Source organism: Oncorhynchus gorbuscha, linkage group LG18, assembly GCF_021184085.1.
Source record: "Oncorhynchus gorbuscha isolate QuinsamMale2020 ecotype Even-year linkage group LG18, OgorEven_v1.0, whole genome shotgun sequence".
In the NCBI taxonomy this organism is placed as follows: Eukaryota; Metazoa; Chordata; class Actinopteri; order Salmoniformes; family Salmonidae; genus Oncorhynchus; species Oncorhynchus gorbuscha.
The window spans coordinates 8,311,569-8,334,655 of record NC_060190.1 but is presented as its reverse complement, the minus strand read 5'-3'; the positions used below and the strand labels follow the sequence as shown (position 1 = coordinate 8,334,655).

Sequence of the window (23,087 nt, the reverse complement as noted above, 5' to 3'; positions counted from 1 at the left end):
GCAATTTTCCTAAGTCCCTTTATGTGGCACCTGACCAGAAGACTGAACAGTAGTCCAGGTGTGACAAACCCAGGGCCTGTAGGACCTACATTGTTGATAGTGTTGTTAAACCAGGGCCTGTAGGACCTACATTGTTGATAGTGTTTTTAAGAAGGCAGAGCAGCACTTTATTATGGACAGACTTCTCCTCTTAGCTACTGTTGAATCAATATGCTTTGACCATTACTCCAAGCAGATTAGTCACCTCAACTTGCTCAAATTATAATTCTTTAGAAGTTGTACTTCACATTGTGTGACCGAATAGCTATCAGGCTACCACACCATCAGGCTACCACACCATCAGGCTACCACACCATCAGGCTACCACACCATCAGGCTACCACACCATCAGGCTACCACACCATCAGGCTACCACACTCAAAAGTCTCGGCACTGTGCTCTGACAGAGGTGTGATGGTGTAATTACTCACTGTGTCGACTTGTCGGAGCACCGTTCCCTCTCCAAAGAACAGAGGCTTCCTGGCGTCCACCAGAATCAGGTCAAAGTAGGACTGCCACGGCCGGTGGGATGTCCCGTGCTGCAACACAACACAGATTCTGGTCAATGCGTACCGACGATAGTTAACTTATATAGATGAATGTAGTTAACACGATTTCACGTCTACGGGAGAATGCCGTGTATGAATGTTGAATATGATTCTCTTACCTTTGGGCCGTGGGGGAAGTCAAACAGGTATGTCATGATCTTCTGTGAGAAAAGTAACCAACATAACGAGCCTATTAGTCATCTCATTTAAATGTCTTTGTGACTGGGACAGATACCGCAGCTAAACGCCCCAGTTCAGTACGCAAACACCCCAGTTTCATATGCAAACGTGACAGTTTGCCAGGACATGTTTTGTGAAGCTGCGTGTGTGCGTTTGCTTTGCATATTAAATGCTGCTCTGGACGTTTAACAAGGCAGGACTTAACTATTGTTTTGGGCTCTGAAGGATGTCTGTTACTGTGCATGTGAATCGTCCATTCCTCTGTGTGTGTGTGTGTGTGTGTGTGTGTGTGTGTGTGTGTGTGTGTGTGTGTGTGTGTGTGTGTGTGTGTGTGTGTGTGTGTGTGTGTGTGTGTGTGTGTGTGTGTGTGTGTGTGTGTGTGTGTGTGTGTGTGTGTGTGTGTGTGTGTGTGTGTGTGAACAGTGGACCGGGGCACTTAGAGTGGTCAGTACTGTGGACTCACGTGTGTGTATTTGTAGTCACTGTTGGTGGCCAGGAACACCTTGGCTACTTCATTCATTCTACTCAGCAGGAGAGGCAGCTTAGCCTTGATGAGAGAGAGAGAACACTAAATATTACAAAGCCATTATCATACAGAGTGCGTTCGTACAGGCATACAGACAGAGACGTAAAGTAAATGTTGACTTCTCATCAGGTTTTGAAGTCATCGTGCCAGTGTGTTCCCGTAGGAATAGAACAAGTCGAGACGCTAAAGGGGCTGGTAAAATGTTCATGTGTGTACTTACGTCTCTCACTACGTACTTTTCAAGGTTCTCTACTGTCTTTTCCTTCAGGGTGCCCTGGAAGACAGGACGACAGGTAAATGGGTTGAAATACATCGAAAAATAACAAGCTCACATCTATACATCATATGTCTTCTTTACGATGACACTCACTGTAAACTATGTCAATCATTTTCAGGGTACATACCATTAGCACGACGACAAACAGTAAATGACTGCTTCAAGATAAAGATAATTATTGGGCGTTTCGCCCCATATAACACCTTGAAATGGACCTGAAGTGAATTGAAGTGAACAAATGATTGCACTGTGATAGACTTCCTCATCACGCTACCTTGAAGTGGACCCAGTCGACGGCGTCGCGGATGTCCTGGAACATGCTCTTGAAGGACATGAAGAGGTCGCCATCTTTAAAGCCAGTCTCACAGCTGAGGTAAGGGGGGAGGAGAGGGACACACAGAGCCAGTGGACAGGCCAAGGCCAGACAGAGAGCTTTGCTTTTAAACGCTAGTAGCCATTTTCACTACATTTTTTGTTTTGTTTTTGTTTTGCTTTTAAATGGGATAGTCTTCCCTTGTTTGAGGTGGTTTCCAGCCAAACAGGAAAGCAATCTCCCCCTAAAAGACCAACAACTCGTTTCAGAGGAGAAGACATGCAGCCATTCCATTGCAGATCACATCATCACACAAAGAATTCATTAAAAATATAGCTAACAAATGATTGTACAATTATATCGAGATGATACATGATATTACAACATCATGCTCGATGATTAGTCATTACAAGTAAATTTAAATAATAAAAGTAATGAAATCTGAAAATCTGGAATTAAGTTACTGCATGCATTCGTGGAATGATTAGTATGGAAGACCAATAATCATTCAGAGAGCTGAGTAATCCTAATAAAGTATCTTGTTTATGACACAATAAAAGGGTGGTCCTATTACTCAACCACTGGCTTAACAGGGTTAGGGCTAAAGTACTTCCTTATTGGAGGATTCTTATTGGAGATCTGGACCTACCCTGTTGTCATGTTGTCTAATTGGCTTATCACATGTTGCCATGTCATATCCAGGAATTACTTGTACATAACCCACAAGACAAATGAGGTGGGTAGTGTGACTAGGGATTCCTTACCTTGCATATCTGTCACAGTTTGAGAAGAAGTCCACGAGGCAGGCAAAGAGGTAGGTCTCTGGAGAGAGAGGGAAACTGTACTGTAAAATCAATCGAGTGTCAATAAAGTTGAGTTGAACTCCATGGCCTTGCCTCAAACTGTGCTCAGACAAAATGGAGGGCATGTCTGGGCTTGTCCCTCTTATGAATGACAGTTGAATCTAGATGGAGATAAACACATTTTTAAATAATTGAATGGCTCTGGCATGGACAGAATCTCTCCTCCTTCTACCTGGTAAGTTGAAGAGAGTGTTGAGGATATAGAAACGTTCAGTATCGTCACGTTGGATGAACTTGTTCGGGTACAGCTCCCGTATTTCAGGTCTGGGGAGAGAAGAGAAAAAGAAAATGCAACGTCAGGAGAATTTCTTGGCAGGTAGACCGGGATCGAACCTTCAAAAACCTGCTCAATGATCCGGGGACAAGGGGACGTAGGGAGGACACTGCGAGGAGGTTAGGAGAGCGTTGGGTTCACCATTTACCCTCGTAGGAAATTGAAGCCGTGGACACAGACCAGGATGTTGCCGTAGGCGTCCACCTTTAACAGGTTCCCATACAGGGTGTCAAACACCAGGCCTCTGAAGAAACACAGAGAAACAACATCATTCAGTCAGTTAGAATATCTACAAATGGTTGACACATGATCTTTAAAAGCCCATCAGACAATCTACCTAGCTACAACCAGGACCAAATTAGAAACCCACGCAGCCAGGTATAAAAATAGCATTAAAACGTCCTCACCATGGCAACATGGCAACCATGATGTGATAGGTAATAGGTACCTGGTAACAAAGGACAGCTGGTGCCCCGTTGACATCAAAGCGTTTTCCAGTTAAAATAAATAAATATATATATAGCAGTATAACGCCATCACCATGGCAACAACATTAACGGTATGATGTGATTGGTGGTCCCCTTGTGTGTGTGTGTGTGTGTGTGTGTGTGTGTGTGTGTGTGTGTGTGTGTGTGTGTGTGTGTGTGTGTGTGTGTGTGTGTGTGTGTGTGTGTGTGTGTGTGTGTGTGTGTGTGTGTGTGTGTGTGTGTGTGTGTGTGTGTGTGTGTGTGGTCACCTGGTGGGGAAGGCGGGGTCGTAGACGAAGCTGAGCAGCTCCTGGGGGTAACCGATGTGGACCAGGCGCTCCACGGTCAGCTCAAAGCCCAGGGACTCATACTCGGGAGACTTGTACACTGGAGAATAGAAACACAGACGTTAGCATTTAACACAAGCCGGTGTAGACTACACAGTCACACAGCAGCACTCCCCGATGCCTATACAGGCACGTAATTACACTGACACCATACATTTAGGAGAAGGACGTAGGAGGAAGTCAAGTCTAATGGCCTGTTTGCGAACGGACCACTCTGTAAATTGCAGCCTCCCATTGATCCTCAACCAGCCAATGTGGACCCATTCACCTCGACAACAGCGTGTAAGCTATTGCAACGTGACATGGTGACGTGATGCAACGCGAGACAGGTATTTTAAAAAGAACTCTAACCGTCAGGATATCTGGGATACTGTTGGTAATAACATAGCCTAGCCCCTCTCCCCCTAAAGTGCATGCGCGCACACGCCCGGGCACACACACACCGAGCGCAGGGGCCTGAATAACCTAGGATCTAATCCGTGGAGAAACAGGATCCATAGCTCAACTCTGGACTCGGATACTAATGAGGCCGATGGAGACGATGACATTCAGACACCAAACAACCAGACATCTCCAGGGCCCTGTTCATTAGGGCACGTGACAGAAAACAGTTTACAAGGTTGTGCAACAGAAAAGGATAATAAGCCTTTCTTATTGGGCAGGTCCATTTAGTCCCTCCCTGTTTGTCTGTTTTCTGCCGTTTGGTGCCTAATGAACACATCCCCCAAGCCTGGTGAGCCAAGCCATGGGTGGAGGGGAAAAGTAGAGAGGGATACAATGTCCAGGCCTGGGCCAGAGGGGCCTATCAGCCGATGAGTATGAGAACTGACATTGGAAGAAGGCTCTGTCAGATGGTATTCATATAAAGGGTGTTTTTCCACATTAGCTCCAGTCAGGCTGCAGGAGGGGAGGACTTGGCTGATGCTTAGAGGGAGCAGGAAGGACGATGTGGGGATAGGCTAGCTAGCTCTGAGACCCCAAACATGGAAGGAATAGGCCTGGGCAAATGTGTCTTACTGAGTTAGCGCGTGCACAGACAGACAGAGAGAGAAAGAGGAGTGTGAATACCCATCTTGATGTAATGTGTTTGTGCACATTTACTCATTTGTGTGTTTGCTTCTTAGCCCAATTGTGTGTTTTCTCTCCCTCGCTCTCTGGTGAGTTCAAATCCCCTGTGGTGTTCCAGTGTCCCTGGCTAGCTAGCGAAGCAGAGGAGTGGTGGGCATCATGCCCAGTGCTGCAGCCTCGAAGAGTCGCACAGTTCTGGGCCAGACTCCTCCATACAAATAGCCCCTCCCACCCTTCCTCCCCTCATCCCTGCCTCCATTTCCCTAAGCTCTGTGGCTGTTACAAAGAAAGCTATTTTCAGAGTATTTTCCTCTCTGCCACCTTCCCGATCAGCTCTCTCTTTGGTTGGCCGGCGATGAGCAGAGTTCGCTCGCTCTCCCTCTCTGCACTGTCCACTGCTGTGACCTTCAGACAGCTTTAGCTTAAACACACACAGGCGTGGAAACACACACAGCCGATTTATGTCTGTATATATAGCACAGTCTAGTCCAGGGATAGGAAACATTGATGGGGTTGGGGGTCACAGAAAAACAGAACTCATCATGAGGGGTTGCAGTGGGCAGTGGGTCTGTCTGCACATCCCCACCTTGCGTGCAAAACATTTCTGCAACTCTACATGGGGCGAACAGAAAAGTAGGCCGTTTTTAATAAGATAACTGGCCCCACCCCGGTCGCTAATTTGGCCATGGTTACTACAAGTTTAAATAAGTGAACACCAGACTAATTTACCAATAAAAAATGTTTTTTTAAATCCCTGACATTTCAAAATTGAACCTTGTGTGTTCTATTATTCTAAATCTCTCAACAGTAAATTGAGAGATGGGGGGTGGAATTGTTCCGTGGCCCGCCAGTGGCCCATCCCTGGTCTAGTCCATTAGATTTACTGGTCTGGGACCATGTGTAAGTTGAAATAGTTGATTTGTTTACTCATAGGTGAGGGGTATACCTTACATTTGGGACGAAAGTGACACTAGAAAGTAGTAAATTATAGCTTGGTATCGTAAACACACACTAAGCTTGGGGATCCATTAAATCTTCCTCTCCTGATGCAGACGTTGACAGATAATTATACTCCCCTTAAGCCGTGTGTGTGTGTGTGTGTGTGTGTGTGTGTGTGTGTGTGTGTGTGTGTGTGTGTGTGTGTGTGTGTGTGTGTGTGTGTGTGTGTGTGTGTGTGTGTGTGTGTGTGTGTGTGTGTGTGTGTGTGTGTGTGTGTGTGTGTGTGTGTGAGGGGAGAGTGACCAGGCTAGAATTTACAGTCCTGCAGGGCCAATTTCTTTCCAAATGTAAGCTATACCCCTCACCTAAGGGTAAACAACTTTACCCTTTAACTAAAACATGGTCGTAGACCTGTAAATCTATTGGACTAGACAGTGCTATATACAGATACATAAACAGCCTTCATTCCAAATGGCACCCTATTCCCAATAAAGTGCACTAATTTTGACCAGAGCCCTATGGCACCAGCTCAAAAGAAGTGTACTGTATCGGGAATAGGGTGCCATATGGATCGTAGCCATAGCTTATGACATATGAAGTGTCTTCTGGACAACTTCCTGGTTGCTAATTATAGGCCTAAGTAATTATCTAGCTGTATCGGAGGTGGGTCCAGACATCGCTGTCACTCAGACAGAAGTATCTTTATTAGACAGCAACACCATGCCAAAATAACATAAATTAGTAGCTTGGGCTCCACTCTGCCAAAGGCTAAGAGTTAGCATAGCATAGTCTAGCTTATTCCAAAACGAATGGCTTTCAGGCTAATCACCATGCTACAATGGAACAGTGAACGATAACCCCGTGCCCCATAGAACTAACAGGTGGACAGTGTGGCTCCAGTGTCATTTGAGCTTCTCAGTGGAGTCTCTCACTAGGTTGTTTTCAGAACAGTGTGTGTGTGTGTGTGTGTGTGTGTGTGTGTGTGTGTGTGTGTGTGTGTGTGTGTGTGTGTGTGTGTGTGTGTGTGTGTGTGTGTGTGTGTGTGTGTGTGTGTGTGTGTGTGTGTTATTTGAACTACAGTACAGTGAAGCCTCTCTATGTTGTGTTTTCAGAACAGCGAGTCGTCGAGGACAGATGTGTCAGCCAGCGTCGCCGGGGGCATCTCGTTACCACGGTAATGTGCCAGAGGCGAGTGGGCAGGGACAGTGTTAGGCCAGACAGAGCTGTCATCAGTGGATGATTTCACGACCTTTGATATAAACCACAGTTAATAACGGATGACCTATCATCGAAGGGCATGGTTCAACTAATGCCCTTTGCTTTTATCAGGCATCGTGGTCTTGATGTGGAAATACTGTATCGTAGTGACATGGACAGACGGGAGGACATTTGATCTCCTCTGTTTGACACAAAGCTATTGACAGATATATCATAGAGGAACATGGTTCAACACTGACCAGAGATCACGGTCCTAATACGACCGTATAGGACGACTGTACGGTTATGGTCTATTTACAGTCAGAGGATTTGTTGTACATGTAACCATGTTGTATGAAAACAAAACTCCTAACAGCCCTCTTCTTAAATCCTCACTAGAAACAGAAACCAAATGTATAGCCTACCTACTGCCGTGAGAAGTCGTCAAAGTGAGGGGTCTGACTCCTCAGGCGTCAAGTCCTATCAACATGGGTCAAGACGCTATCTAAATGTGCTTCAGTGACTCAGCTAAGTGGAGGGTTGGTAATTCATCTAGAAGTACAGTGTGTGTGTGAGACTTTGAGGAGGGGGTCATCCCTAGGGAAAGGGGATCGCTTGTACCCGCAAACACACGGCCCATATCCCATTTCCATCATCTGAGGGCAGATTTTACAGACGCTCAACTGTTGACATGTAGCCTCTTTATAATTGCAAAAATCGCTGAAGTTGGAGACTTCTCTCCCTCACCAACTTCAAACATCTGCTATCTGAGCAGCTAACCGATCGCTGCAGCTGTACATAGTCTATCGGTAAATAGCCCACCCAATTTTACCTACCTCATCCCCATACTGTTTTTATTTATTTACTTTTCTGCTCTTTTGCACACCAATATCTCTACCTGTACATGACCATCTGATCATTTATCACTCCAGTGTTAATCTGTAAAATCGTAATTATTCGCCTTCCTCATGCCTTTTGCACACAATGTATATAGACTCTTTTTTTTCTCTACTGTGTTATTGACTTGTTAATTGTTTACTCCATGTGTAACTTCACGTTGTATGTTCACACTGCTATGCTTTATCTTGGACAGGTCGCAGTTGCAAATGAGAACTTGTTCTCAACTAGCCTACCTGGTTAAATAAAGGTGAAATTATTATTTTATTTAAATAAAAGAAATATGGGACGGTCCATAACTAAGTGATGATGTTTACAAGATGCCAGGGCTATCGTATCGCTTCACTCAATGCTCGAGTTGCGACCGCAGGAACTGGCTGTGGCCTCCCTGGCCAGAGCACGACACAGCGACACCTCAGCCTCCTGCCAGTCACTGGGGAGAGCCTCATCAAGGGTTCTAGTGCACCTTGCAGTTACAAATCGGGCACGGACTCATGTCAACGCCATCATCTAGACATTGTGTCAAGAGATGTCCCCTAACTGACTTTAGCCTTCATGTGGTTGACGGTCAGGTCAATGGATTACAGACAACCTATTGTCACTTAGAAAACTATTAGAGAATTACTGCTACTTTTTTTTTTACTATTGCTTAGTCAAATACAGAGAAACTGTACTAGTTAATATTTAGAAAGTGAGGATAGTCTTAGCCATTCACTTGAGGTCAAAGAGTTTTGTTGTTTGCAAATTCCAATGACGGAAGAGTCTAAAAACAATACATCTAAACTGACATCTAAATCAGATTACAGATTCAGTTGACGCATTTCCCTCCATTACAGTATCCTTCTGAAGAACTCATCACCTTTTTCCATCATCACTGTACCCCAAGAAACCTACACCTCCCCTGCCCTTCTACCCACCACCCCTAGTCCCGTGAGTCTGGTCTGGGCTTATCGAATGACACGTGAGCCCCTGTTCTGACCCGGTGTACTTTGTCAACAAACACTGAAGGAGAAATCAATATGGCCGACGACTAGTTGCTATGCCAACCAAACTAGAGTTGAGCCTACATTGTAAAGTAGTGACGGTGGGCTGAGGGCGCCCACACACACACTGTAAAGAAGTGTTGACGGCCAGGGCAGCGACTGTAGTGCACTTACCGGCTAGAGTGTAATCCATATCGAAGCCAAAGCATTTAATCTTCTCCATGGCCAAGCTTCTGTTTACAAAAACTCTAAAAAACAAAAAAGGGAGGAAACAGAAGGATAGAATCAGAATGTGATTCAGAGTGATTTTGAGAGACATACAAGAGAGTTCTACCTCTGTGTGCAAGGAGAACATTAGGATAAATTGCTTCTCACAGAAGAAGAATGAGCGGAGGTATTTTTGCAATTAAATCATATGTTAGCCATCTGGTGATGGCTCACGTGGTTCTCATTTTGAAATATAGCCTAACAAAAGTCTACAATTGATATGCATGGCCTCTAAACAGATATTAGAAACAATCTGGCACAGATAATGAAGTCAGTAAGCTCCTATTTTCTCTAGCCTTACAAGGCACGTTCCCAAATGTCTTAAAAACATAGGAATTTGAGTATTAGACAGCTAGACTCGCTGTCTGAGCTTTTTAACCTTTTAAAATGCATTATTAGCCTTTAGACAGTGCATTGCTTCCTACAGGGTAGGTTCACAAGTGCACACTATAGCAAAACATTTTGCAATGGACAACAAAATGAGCGTTTCTTATTGGACAAGTTCCATCCCTGTATCAGTCAGTTTGGTACCTAATGAACATGACTCTCCATTCTGCATAGACAGCATGTTTACGGCGGCACCTCAACTAGCTCAACTGTCCCCAGTGTTAAATCTGAAGGCATGGTAGGGGGGTCTGCATGGCCGGAGTGGTCGGCATTGTTGGCATATCCTGCCTGACACTTTCTGATCCAGCCAACTCCAGTGGCAGGCCAGGCCAGGCAGCTCCAGTGGCAGACCAGGCCAGGCAGCTCCAGTGGCAGGCCAGGCAGCTCCAGTGGCAGACCAGGCCGGGCAGCTCCAGTGGCAGGCCAGGCCAGGCAGCTCCAGTGGCAGGCCAGGCCAGGCAGCTCCAGTGGCAGGCCAGGCCAGGCAGCTCCAGTGGCAGGCCAGGCCAGGCAGCTCCAGTGACAGGCCAGGCCAGGCAGCTCCAGTGGCAGGCCAGGCCAGGCAGCTCCAGTGGCAGGCCAGGCCAGGCAGCTCCAGTGGCAGGCCAGGCCAGGCAGCTCCAGTGGCAGGCCAGGCCAGGCAGCTCCAGTGGCAGGCCAGGCCAGGCAGCTTCAGTGGCAGGCCAGGCCAGGCAGCTCCAGTGGCAGGCCAGGCCAGGCAGCTTCAGTGGCAGGCCAGGCCAGGCAGCTCCAGTGGCAGGCCAGGCCAGGCAGCTCCTGTCAGAGAGATCTCTGTTCCTCTGGTTCTAGGCTTTTCCGTGTTAGTGCAGTCAAGCCTGCTACCTACAGCTTTTGAACAAACTACCACAAAACAACTTATACTGCAAAGTAACTTGTAAAAAAAGATTAGGCTACACATAGAATTTCACATTTTTTAAAAATAAATATGTTGGTGTTCAAAAAAGGTCTCCAGATGTTTTCACGCACAAATCAACATAATTAATCTAGCCATTTAAAAAGATATATGTTTCATACAACTAGTCAATCCAGTTCAACAACTACATATCTGTTAATGAGATTGAAAACATGTTGACAGGCATTCCACAAACCGGTTTTTCTTTCATCCGAAACAGTCAATCCACATCTGACACAATATTCATTTCCACAACACTACCCCAACACCACCCTTTTCCTATTCCGGGAAGTAGTAGGTCCGGGACGATACCAGTTAGTATCATGGCAAAATAATAATAATAATCTTTACAAAAAAGTCCTATTGTTGGTAACAGACATCATTATGTTGTCATCAAGTCACATTTATATATTTTCCAAGCTATAAAACACTATTTTAAATACAGCAGGTTTTTAAAGGAGCAAAGAATTGTCTGCTTTGTGTTTTCATTTTTACCATGGAAAACATATTCACTATGATCGAATACTCACACTAACCACACTAATGTACTATTTGTGAGTTAAATTGAGTATGTAGTATGCTTATTGGTCATAGTATGGATATAGTTAGTATGCCAAAAGTTCTGGAAGTCGTACTAAATTCGCCAAAATACGAAGTATACAAGCAGTGGACACAATTTCCGTAATGCAAAATGGGCGTGGCTTCACAACGTTTTCAGAATTTAAATTTAAAAAAAAAAATGGTGGAAAATATGCAGCCAATAAGTCCAATGAGAAAAGATACTAATTGCTTTAACTAATTGAGACAACAGTTAAGAAAATGTTGAGCAATGTAATAAAGTAATGACTTTTGAAATAAGTTACATTACATGTTATGTTGGCTGACAGTTAGCTAACCTTACGAACCGCATATCATCACAGCAGTATGCAAGCTAGCTACAGTCCTAAAGTTAGTTGGCTACTAACATATCGAATTTGCCAGGCAGTATATTAACTATATGCTATATAACTAAACTACTCAATGTTTATTGACATGATTATTCACTTCATTCTTAGCTACGTGGTTTAGTCATTTTGCATTCTCAACGGGCATTGCTAATTCTGTCTATCTACTCCGATTTCAGAGCACTGTCGTCTCGTCTGAGGGCGCGTTTGTAAATTTGCGCTGGCTATCTTCTCCAATTTCAGAGCACTCTAGTCTGAGTGTGACAGAGCGCAGAATAACTGACGAATTTCTGAACGCTCAACACCCATTGAATATGGCCGGTTGGCTTTAAACGTTGGCTTTAAAAAAGCGTAATTAAAATGTTGCCAGCAGCACAGTTACAGTCACCAACGCTCTGGATAACCAGCTCTGCTAGGGCGAGTAAAATGGTCAGAGAGGTGTTCTCTCATTTGTGTCTGGAAGTAGCTAACAAGCTAGCCAACGTTAGCCAGTTAGCTTGGGTGCTTGACTGCCGTTGTGAGGTCAGAACGCTCAGATCAACCTTTACTCCTCGACCATAGTCCAGTGTGTGCGCCCTGAACGCTCTGAATTTACAAACGCTCCAGATTGAAGATTGTTAAAAGGTCTAGCTCGTCATTTGTTATCCTAACAAGCTAGAAAGAGGTTGCATAGCAACAGCATCAACTTCCGGTGGACAGGCAAAGCACTAGTACACTCAACTGAAAGGATACAGTTCTTTTACAGTATACTAAAATTAACTAATAGTATGCAGTATATACACTCATTAAGTATGTAGTATACAGTATGTTAGTATGGGTATTTGAACACCGCTATTATGATACTGCTATCGTCACCGTCCTAGGAAATAGACCATAATACATTCATAAATTATCCAATATTTTGTCATTACCTTGCTGCAGCTCCATACTGAACCAGCTTCCACTGCGAGTTAAGCCCGGCGGCAGACATACGATGCATTCTGTGTCGTGACTAAAAGTGTACTAGCCTGCGCTCTGGCCTAGCCCGCTTACATAATGCTATTCCAACTCCAGCCCAGAAACATAAAGAGCCCACTCTCTTTGCTTCCTTGCCATTCAATTTCTGACGTGTTGCAAAAATTATTGTTGCCATTCTGCATCATTCTCTGTTATTGTTGTTGTTGTTTGTGGTGCCCGTTTGTCACTAGTGTTGTTGGTTGGGGGGAGTTGCCGGTCGCTGTAGCCCTCAAAAACATCCAGAACAATCCATCAGGTGGAAACAGCAACAAACTCAGTGCCTCCCAGGCCCTAAGCCACTGGAGCTAGGCTACTGTACAGTACTAAGGCTCAAGCCTATATTCGCAAAGAGTCATCGTGTACTAGGATCAGTTTGGCCTTTTAGATGATAATGAATGTGATTGTATGGACCGGAGGGACCTGATCCTAGATCTGCGCTCCTAACTCTGAGACAGTTTGTGAATAGGGGCTATGCTATCCATCAGGAATAAGGAGAACGTAACACCATTCACTGCTTTAACTCAGAAGAATTGGAATGTGAGTAGGCCTAAGGACCTACTGTATTCTCAGCATTGAGTACAAATCGGGGTCTTGAAGTAATGGGTAGATTACTGGGGGTTCTCCTTGTTCCAGTCCCCCTATGAACAGGTTAAACGGTCAAATTCTAGGTGTACAGTTCAGGCCCTCCTTCTGCAAATAGACCAAGATGTTCTGGGGCTATTAGCACCGAGGTGAACGTGAGTGGGAGTCATAAATGTTGCGAGTACTCATTTCCCTACTATTGACAAAGCGTGACGGTGGGGGACAGCCCACTTTGACCTGATGACTGGGCCTCAAATAGACTGAATGTGTGGGCCGGCCTCCCGTACTAGCCTACCATTACCTGATTGTCTGGTTGTCCCCACTGTGGTCTGACTGAGGGATTCACTTTTAGGTGCAGGCGACGTAGAAATAGATTTACTAGAACGGGTAAAGCCCCTCAGAGCACAGTGATTCTATTTCTATGTAGTCTATATCTAACAGTGAATCCCTAGCTTAGGCAGACCACAGTGTGTGACAATCAGGCAGATTTGTGTACCACCAGTACCCTTATCTTATGGAAACAGTACATTGAACCTACCATGAAAGAGTTTATCTAGGTCTAACAGACCCTTCTCTGTGAGACTAACAAATGGTGTTCGTCTTACTGACTGAGTGGATTGTTTCATTGTATGGTTTCATCAGCCTTTCAGCAAAGATATTCTTTCTGTAAAGGTTGCTGATATTTTTGAATCTGCAAAGTTTGTTAAACTAAGCCTGACATTTCAACAAAAAAAGTATTGTTAAATGTACATAAATGCATCAGCCCCTCAAAACAACCAGGTAGTAACAGTTCAATGCTGTTGTTGTTGAGGGACTTGGCTTACAGACTTCCTTACAGATGCCAGAGTGCCAGTGAACTCAGACCCAACAGCGACACAGTGACAGCTTTAGTGGCGCTGTAATGTCCATAGGTTATGTAACCGTATGAAATAACTGCAATTAAGCCGCACACACACAACGTCTCTTTGGTGAAGTTAAACGTTGCACAAGCAGCTGTTTATCTCACTCACGTGGAGCCGGCATTCCTGCCCACTGCCATTGTCTACCGTTAAGGCCAGCTAACCAGCATGCACGGACAAAGGCTTCTTTCCTGTCATGAGATAATATGCATTTAGGGCTCATCTATTTTAGGGTCCCCATTTTCAGTTACAAATGTAAGTGACTGTCAAACCATTGTAACCTATTTTACGACCGAGCACCACTTTAGCCTATATTTAACGAATTAGAGGACTAGTTTATCGAGTTAGGACATAGAGAGAGGTTATTTGACCGCTGCACACAGCTAGTGTAGGACCACACACACACACACAGTCACACACACTAGAGCTGGGATGATGAACCGAAAATGATCGATAGACATTTTGCTGACATCTTCCATTACGATAAGTAGCCTATAGTAGTGGAATGTGAAGTTTGAAATGAAATAAGTTTGCTAATATAATATGGATGTTTGTTAATGGGACAATTGATGGCTACAACCATCAAACAGGTACTAGTATTTTAAAGGCTCATTTTAAAAACCTGTGGTGTACATTCATGTTGTAAACTTTTCGTTCTCGCCTAAATTCAGGCAATTTATCGCAATATGGATTTTTTTCCATATTCCCCACCTCCAACACATCACAAATGACATGTCAGTATTGAGAAAATATGTGTGTTTCAGTTGAACAGGATGTTGGCATAACGGTCATGAAGTCCAGAGGAAGACGCTTCAGACAGGAAGTGCTAAATGAAATCAACAGAGACTTGGTTTTACACTGAACGGGTGTAAAACAAACTAGTACACACGGACTCTGTAATATACGCTACATGGCTGACAGGTTGTCGCAAGATTTTGGACAAAAGAATAACCTACAACTACACCACATTCAAATCCACAGCCATTTACAAGACATACTGAGTGGTTATGACCGTGTGAACTGAGAATTAGGCTAAGTGGAAAGTTGACGTTGAAAGACATTTACAAACAGAGGGTTGGGACTAGTAGTATCATAGCGTCCTGTCATATATTGCTGCTGTAATTATCTGTGGTAGACTAATGACTAATGAAAACAGTGACACACAATACACGGCTACATACAGTACAGTAGGTTAATATAACTGAATCTTATTGTACATTATTTACATGTTAGTCATTTAGCAGACGATCTTATCCACAGCGACGTACAGGCGCAATTAGGGTTAAGTGTCTCGACAGATTTTTCACCTAGTCGGCTTGAGGATTCGAACCAACAACCTATCGATTCCTGGCCCACAGCGCTTAACCACTAGGCTATCTTCCCAGTGTCCATCCATCCAGAGTACCAGTCAAAAGTTTGGACACAAAATACTCATTCAGGGGTTTTTCTTTATGTTTACTATTTTCTAAATTGTAGAATAATAGTGAAGACATCAAAACTATGAAATAACATATGGAATCATGTAGCAACCAAAAAAAGTGTTAAACAAATCAAAATATATTTCATATTTGAGAGTCTTCAAAGTAGCCACCCTTTGCCTTGATGACAGTTTTGCACACTCTTGGCATTCCCTCAACCAGTCAGAGGATAAGTTCATTACAGTTACCAGCCTCAGAAATCAGCAACTAACTGCACCTCAGATTGCACCACAGAGTTCAAGTAACAGACACATCTCAACATCAACTGTTCAGAGGAGACTGAGTGAATCAGGCCTTCATGGTCGATTTGCTGCAAAGAAACCACTAAGAAGAAGAGACTTGCTTGGGCCAAGAAACACGAGCAATGGACATTAGACCACCTGACCTCATGATTTAGGGTAAGATGATTTAGGGTGGGTTGGACTGCAGAGTGAAGGAAAAGCAGCAAACAACTGCTCAGCATATGTGGGAACTCCTTCAAGACTGTTGGAAAAGCATTCCAGGTGAAGCTGGTTGAGAGAATGCCAAGTGTGTTTAACACTTTTTTGGTTACTACATGATTCCATGTGTTTATGTTTTTACTATTATTCTACAATGTAGAAAATAGTCCAAATAAATAAAAACCCTTGAATGAGTAGGTGTGTCCAAACTTTTGACGAGTACTGTACATACATACATACATACATACATACATACATACATACATACATACATACATACATACATACATACATACATACATACATACATACATACATACATACATACATACATACATACATACATACATACATACATACATACAGTGGGGCAAAAAAAGTATTTAGTCAGCCACCAATTGTGCAAGTTCTCACACTTAAAAAGACGAGAGGCCTGTAATTTTCATCATAGGTACACTTCAACTATGACAGACAAAATTAGAATGAAAAGAAAAATCACATTGTAGGATTTTTTATGAATTTATTTGCAAATTATGGTGGAAAATAAGTATTTGGTAACCTACAAAAAAGCAAGATTTTTGGCTCTCACAGGCCTGTAACTTCTTCTTTAAGAGGTTCCTCTGTCCTCCACTCGTTACCTGTATTAATGGTACCTGTTTGGACTTGTTATCAGTATAAAAGACACCTGTCCACAACCTCGAACAGTCACACTCCAAACTCCACTATGGCCAAGACCAAAGAGCTGTCAAAGGACACCAGAAACAAAATTGTACACCTGCACCAGGCTGGGAAGACTGAATCTGCAATAGGTAAGCAGCTTGGTTTGAAGAAATCAACTGTGGGAGCAATTATTAGGAAATGGAAGACATACAAGACCACTGATAATCTCCCTCGATCTGGGGCTCCACGCAAGATCTCACCCTGTGGGGTCAAAATGATCACAAGAACGGTGAGCAAAAATCCCAGAACCACACGGGGAGACCTAGTGAATGACCTGCAGAGAGCTGGGACCAGAGTAACAAAGCCTACTATCAGTAACACACTGCGCCACCAGGGACTCAAATCCTGCAGTGCCAGACATGTCCCCCTGCTTAAGCCAGTACATGTCCAGGCCCGTCTGAAGTTTGCTAGAGAGCATTTGGATGATCCAGAAGAAGATTGGGAGCATGTCATATGGTCAGATGAAACCAAAATATAACTTTTTGGTAAAAACTCAACTCGTCGTGTTTGGAGGACAAAGAATGCAGAGTTGCATCCAAAGAACACCATACCTACTGTGCAGCATGCGGGTGGAAACATCATGCTTTGGGGATGTTTTTCTGCAAAGGGACCAGGATGACTGATCCGTGTAAAGGAAAGAATGAATGGGGTCATGTATCATGAGATTTTGAGTGAAAACCTCCTTCCATCAGCAAGGGCATTGAAGATGAAACGTGGCTGGGTCTTTCAGCATGACAATGATCCCAAACACACCGCCCGGGCAACGAAGGAGTGGCTTCTTCGTAAGAAGCATTTCAAGGTCCCGGAGTGGCCTAGCCAGTCTCCAGATCTCAACCCCATAGAAAATCTTTGGAGGGCGTTGAAAGTCTGTGTTGCCCAGCAACAGCCCCAAAACATCACTGCTCTAGAGGAGAACTGCATGGAGGAATGGGCCAAAATACCAGCAACAGTGTGTGAAAACCTTGTGAAGACTTACAGAAAACGTTTGACCTCGGTCATTGCCAACAAAGGGTATATAACAAAGTATTGAGATTAAGTATTTGGTCAATAACAAAAGTTTTTACCCACCATATTTTGCAGATAAATTCAATAAAAATCCTACAAAGTGATTTTCTGGAATTTTTTTCTCATTTTGTCTGTCATAGTTGAAGTGTACCTATGATGAAAATTACAGGCCTCTCTCATCTTTAAGTGGGAGAACTTGCACCATTGTTGGCTGACTAAATACTTTTTTGCCCCACTGTACATACAGTGGGGAGAACAAGTATTTGATACACTGACGATTTTGCAGGTATTCCTACTTACAAAGCATGTAGAGGCCTGTAATTTTATCATAGGTAAAATTCAACTGTGAGAGACTGAATCTAAAACAAAAATCCAGAAAATCACATTGTATGATTTTTAAGTAATTAATTAGCATTTTATTGCATGACATAAGTATTTGATCACCTACCAACCAGTACAAATTCCGGCTCTCACAGACCTGTTAGTTTTTCTTTAAGAAGCCCTCCTGTTTTCCACTCATTACCTGTATTAACTGCACCTGTTTGAACTCGTTACCCGTATAAAAGACACCTGTCCACACACTCAAATAAACAGACTCCAACCTCTCCACAATGGCCAAGACCAGAGAGCTGTGTAAGGACATCAGGGATAAAAGTGTAGACCTGCACAAGGCTGGGATGGGCTACAGGACAATAGGCAAGCAGCTTGGTGAGAAGGCAAGAACTGTTGGCAAAATTATTAGAAAATGGAAGAAGTTCAAGATGACGGTCAATCACCCTCGGTCTGTGGCTCAATGCAAGATCTCATCTCATGGGGCATCAATGATCATGAGGAATGTGAGAGACCAGCCCAGAACTACCTGGTCAATGACCTGAAGAGAGCTGGGACCACAGTCTCAAAGAAAACCATTAGTATCAACCTACACCGTCATGGATTAAAATCCTGCAGCGCACACAAGGTCCCCTTGCTCATGCCAGCGCATGTCCAGGCCCGTCTGAAGTTTGCCAATGACCATATGGATGATCCAGAGGAGAAATGGGAGAAGGTCATGTGGTCTGATGAGACAAAAATAGAGCTTTTTGGTCTAAACTCCGCTCGCCGTGTTTGGAGGAAGAAGAAGGATGAGTACAACCCCAAGAACACCATCCCAACTGTGAAGCATGGAGGTGGAAAGATCATTCTTTGGGGATACTTTTCTGCAAATGGGACAGGACGACTACACCGTATTGGGGGGAGGATGGATGGGGCCATGTATCGCGAGATCTTGGCCAACAACCTCCTTCCCTCAGTAAGAGCATTGAAGATGGGTCGTGGCCTGGTCTTCCAGCATGACAACGACCCGAAACACACAGCCAGGGCAACTAAGGAGTGGCTCCGTAAGAAGCATCTCAAGGTCCTGGAGTGGCCTAGCCAGTCTCTAGACCTGAACCTAATAGAAAATCTTTGGGAGGGAGCTGAAAGTCCGTATTGCCCAGCGACAGCACAGAAACCTGAAGGATCTGGAGAAGGTCTGTATGGAGGAGTGGGCTAAAATCCCTGCTGCAGTGGGTGCAAACCTGGTCAAGAACTACAGGAAATGTATGATCTCTGTAATTGCAAACAAAGGTTTCTGTACCAAATATTAAGTTATGCTTTTCTGATGTATCAAATACTTATGTCATGCAATAAAATGCTAATTACTTAATCATACAATGTGATTTTCTGGATTTTTGTTTTAGATTCAGTCTCTCACAGTTAAAGTGTAGCTATGATAAAAATGACAGACCTCTACATGCTTTGTAAGTGGGCAAACCTGCAAAATCGGCAGTGTATCAAATACTTGTTCTCCCCACTGTACATACATACCTACGGGAACATGTCACCCCTGAGAGTATCAATAACTGTGGGTAACTAATATGTCACTGACAGTGTCCATCCATACATACCTATGGTAAGCCTCTCTGCGGTACTTCTTCATGGCCAGCCCGTCCATGTTGGCTGGAAGGTCTGCATAGTTCTGCAGTCTGTCGCTCCATGAAGTGGTCATATTTATACCTTTAAAATCCTCTGAAAGTCAATCTAGGCGGGGAGAAAATAAGACAAATTCACCTTGACATGATTCTGCAGTTTCCTCTTCTTGCGCTTTGAGCATAGGCCTAACTGAACATTATAAGGCTTATCTATTTAGCGTCAAATATCTTTGAAATCTTCAAACAGGAGGAGTATGAACTCTCAAAGAGTTCACCACACTCGCTCTGCGAAACCTGTATGAACGAGCCACCGTTGCAAGCCACTGCCTGAAAACCGGCTGCATTTGGACTAATTATGTAGTTCTAAGGCAGGGAGAGCCGCCGGGCGGGGAGAACCTAGTCCTCCAGTCACACCAGCTGTTTGTTATGTCAATGACAGAACACAAAGAACCACAATAATCTTATCAAATCCCTAAAATACACTTTGCCAAGTCGGTGTGCCCAATGGCACCCTATTCCATATTTAGTGTACAGGGTGCCGCTCGGGACACATCCCTAGTTTGAGTCACTCTTGACGACTAATGAAATCGAACAGTGTGTGATGTCAATGTTCACACTTTGCAGTATGCAGGCCATTTCTATGCATGAAGACTGAATGGAAGACTAATTACTGTCCTCATCCTGACTGTGGCTAATGACAAACGGCCGACCACCCAGGTGGAAGAAATCAAAAGGAGTCACTCACTTCTTCTGGGCTACTCAGTTTGAGGGACAAGGAGTTAGGGCAGGTTAGATTAAATCGAGCACACGTGAGAGGAAATTGAGCTGTACAGTAGACAGTAACACATTATTGTTTTTATTATGATACAAACAGAAATGAATAGAGCCTTCAGTGCCAGCATTCACATCTGTTCAGTGTTTAGCAGCGTAGAATTCTCAGGGGAAAGATTTATGTTTTTAGCTGTCTCTCCAGAGAAGGACCAGGTTTTGTTTTATACATTAACTGCCTTCTCTATCACCCAGGAGATTAGAGAAGTGAGCAGGAGAAAAAAAGCTGAGGTCAGCTTTTCTTTGTCACACAACTCGCAAATGACACAATACACAAACAAGCGAGAAAACCTTGAGGGGTTGAAGGGTTGAGGTAGCCAGCAGATCTGACCTTGCTTACAGCAGCACTAGGGTTGTATAGAATTCCTGTGTATATTAAAAGGCACTGTGTGCCGGTGTGAGATAAGACTCGGGAAATGTACCTCGATCCAGGGATGAGAAATGTGTTGTACTTTGAATTGTCCCGTTATCCCAACTGTTACACCGAGAAGACTACTCGTTTTTAGCAGTCGTTCAATCTTCTCATGGTGTGACAGTTGAGATATTGGGACAACTCAGGAGTACAACACATTTCTCATCCTTGGATTGAGGTACGTTTTCTGAGCAATACCTCCCGCCGGCTCCACGGTGTCTTAATATACACAGGAATGCTGTCCAACCCTAGTGCAGCTGTAAGCAAGCGGGTCAGATCTGCTGGCTAAGGGTGAGGGAAAGACTTATCCCCAGCAACCATGAGTTTCCTCACTCTCAGCTGTGCTCAGGAAAAATGACATCTGATGAGAGGCTCTGAAACTGGGTTCAGGCAAAGTGACATCACAGTGTGAACTACTCAACTGAGCAAGTTTTCTAAGGAGGCCAAGGACAGCCCTTGGCATTTTTGGCATAGATAAAAGTTTGCCTATTCCAGCCTTATGCTCCTTGAGTAAAGCTTTATTTAACATTTTGTAATGGACTATACAATCAAAGACCAAGTTAATATGTTTATCCTCAAAAATTATACAGTGTTCAGACTTGGTCCAAGGTCCTACAGGGAACACTGGACCTGCCTCGTCAGACCAGTCAATGCCTGATTGGCTGATGATGCACCATGCCAGATATGTTTTTGATTAAACAAATATATAGCTAACGTTATGTAGCAGCTAACTACTTTTCCCGTTTGCTAAAAAAAATGGGTAAATCAAGTAAACTAGCAGTAACTACTCCATTTGAGTAGCAAGCAATAAGCAGCTGTGCTTCGCTAGCTAACAGCAATTTTGTGGCCAACAAAAAGTGATACGTTAGCTAGGTCACATTTTAAATTCAGTAGCTAGGTATGTGCTTTAAAAAGGTGCAATATTCATAAATCACTTGCTAATATTTCACCTCAGTTCGTGACAAAACAACCCGTCATTGTGTAGAGAACCATTGTACCATTTAATATATTTTCCATAAACTAAAATATTGTGTTTGAAGCTGGTATACAAAACAAAAACTTAAGAACGGTAAGCATAGAAAAGGCGCACATAGAACAGGTCTGCCGCTTCTTAGACTTGCTTTCAATAATAACATATCTATAAACTGTATTTCTATGTGAATTTGGTTGGGTGGCCCAAAAAAAAGTTATATATTGCATATTTAATAACTAGGTTTAGCTCATTGTTAGCCTGCATATATACTGTAGTTACCTTTTAATTATAGGCTCAGCTCGCGCAGGGCTTGTCATTATGCGCTTATCTTGCCGGCACAAACAATGGTCTCTGTCAAATCACATTTTCTTTGCTTGCAGGTCGCCAAGGGGGTCAGCTAGTTATAGCTACCTTGCCAGCTAACAGCTGATTATGGAGTTTAGCATTAAATACTAACGTTAGGCAATTTACAAAATGGACGTTAGCTAAGCCACAATTGAACTATTTTGTCGCATTTGTTAGCATTATGCTAAGCTAGCTAGCAGGTTACAAAACAACCATTCACATCTGCTCCCCCTTCACGGAAAAGCCAAAGTGGCAGACTGTCTATAGTAGAATAGAACAAAAACGGGTGTTCTGTGACCAACTTTACATACACTCACCTCTGTATTCCTCGATAAAGCAAAAACTGCACCGTTTGGTAATCTGAGCATGCGCTTCATACACGATCAACGTGGAACAAAATCGAAAAAAGTATCTGAAATGCACTCGCAGAAGAAGATACGTTATGCATACACAGTCCGTGGAGATATGATTCTTTCGCAATTTCTTGAAAAAGCTCTCTACTGACTGGATTGTTACGGAGGCAGTGGGCGGTGTTTTCTGCTGTAAGGGGGAGGGACATAAATTGTATTATTGAAATGTGATGATTTTAGGCTGAATACAATTCTGATATCAACAATGGGCCATCAATGACTACTGTTGCAATTCCTTTCATTCACTAAATGTATTTAGAATAAAAATGCAGTTGTGATTTCGTAATTTCACAAGTTTTACTGCAAACACTATTGCAAACTTTGACTTGTTTTTCCAAATCAATCTATTGACAATTCATACTTTTTCTATTAGGAAAATCATTTCTCTATTCTCTATTATTTTGATGAATAGGCTCCAGTAAGTAGGCCTACAATAAAATGGCCTACAATGAAGACTTGGGCAATAGAGACTGCTGCTGCCTCCACATAAATGCATAGAATAAATTGACACCCCATCATACAATAAATTAACACCCCATCATGCACCCCCCTTCCCACACACACACAACGTTAATAAGTGCATGGCAGGCAAGGATGTGAGGAGGTGGCAGTTCCACATGA

At 43.5% G+C, this 23,087-nt stretch overlaps 1 protein-coding gene across 1 annotated transcript in view; it reads right to left on the bottom strand.

Annotated features, from left to right (window-relative positions):
- The window catches only part of LOC124003205 (cytosolic purine 5'-nucleotidase-like), a 33,726-nt gene extending 11,169 nt beyond the window's left edge, over positions 1 to 22,557 (bottom strand). The window contains exons 1-12 of the mRNA XM_046311285.1: positions 22,374 to 22,557; positions 19,475 to 19,607; positions 9,093 to 9,166; positions 3,757 to 3,874; positions 3,169 to 3,264; positions 2,919 to 3,010; positions 2,648 to 2,705; positions 1,845 to 1,938; positions 1,514 to 1,567; positions 1,231 to 1,314; positions 707 to 748; positions 402 to 578 (exon numbers count right to left, since the gene is read on the bottom strand). Coding sequence (XP_046167241.1) covers positions 402 to 578; positions 707 to 748; positions 1,231 to 1,314; positions 1,514 to 1,567; positions 1,845 to 1,938; positions 2,648 to 2,705; positions 2,919 to 3,010; positions 3,169 to 3,264; positions 3,757 to 3,874; positions 9,093 to 9,166; positions 19,475 to 19,575 — 990 coding nt within the window. The 5' untranslated portion in view covers positions 19,576 to 19,607; positions 22,374 to 22,557. The remainder of the gene's footprint in view (positions 1 to 401; positions 579 to 706; positions 749 to 1,230; positions 1,315 to 1,513; positions 1,568 to 1,844; positions 1,939 to 2,647; positions 2,706 to 2,918; positions 3,011 to 3,168; positions 3,265 to 3,756; positions 3,875 to 9,092; positions 9,167 to 19,474; positions 19,608 to 22,373) is intronic.
- Between the last annotated feature and the right edge of the window lie 530 nt (positions 22,558 to 23,087).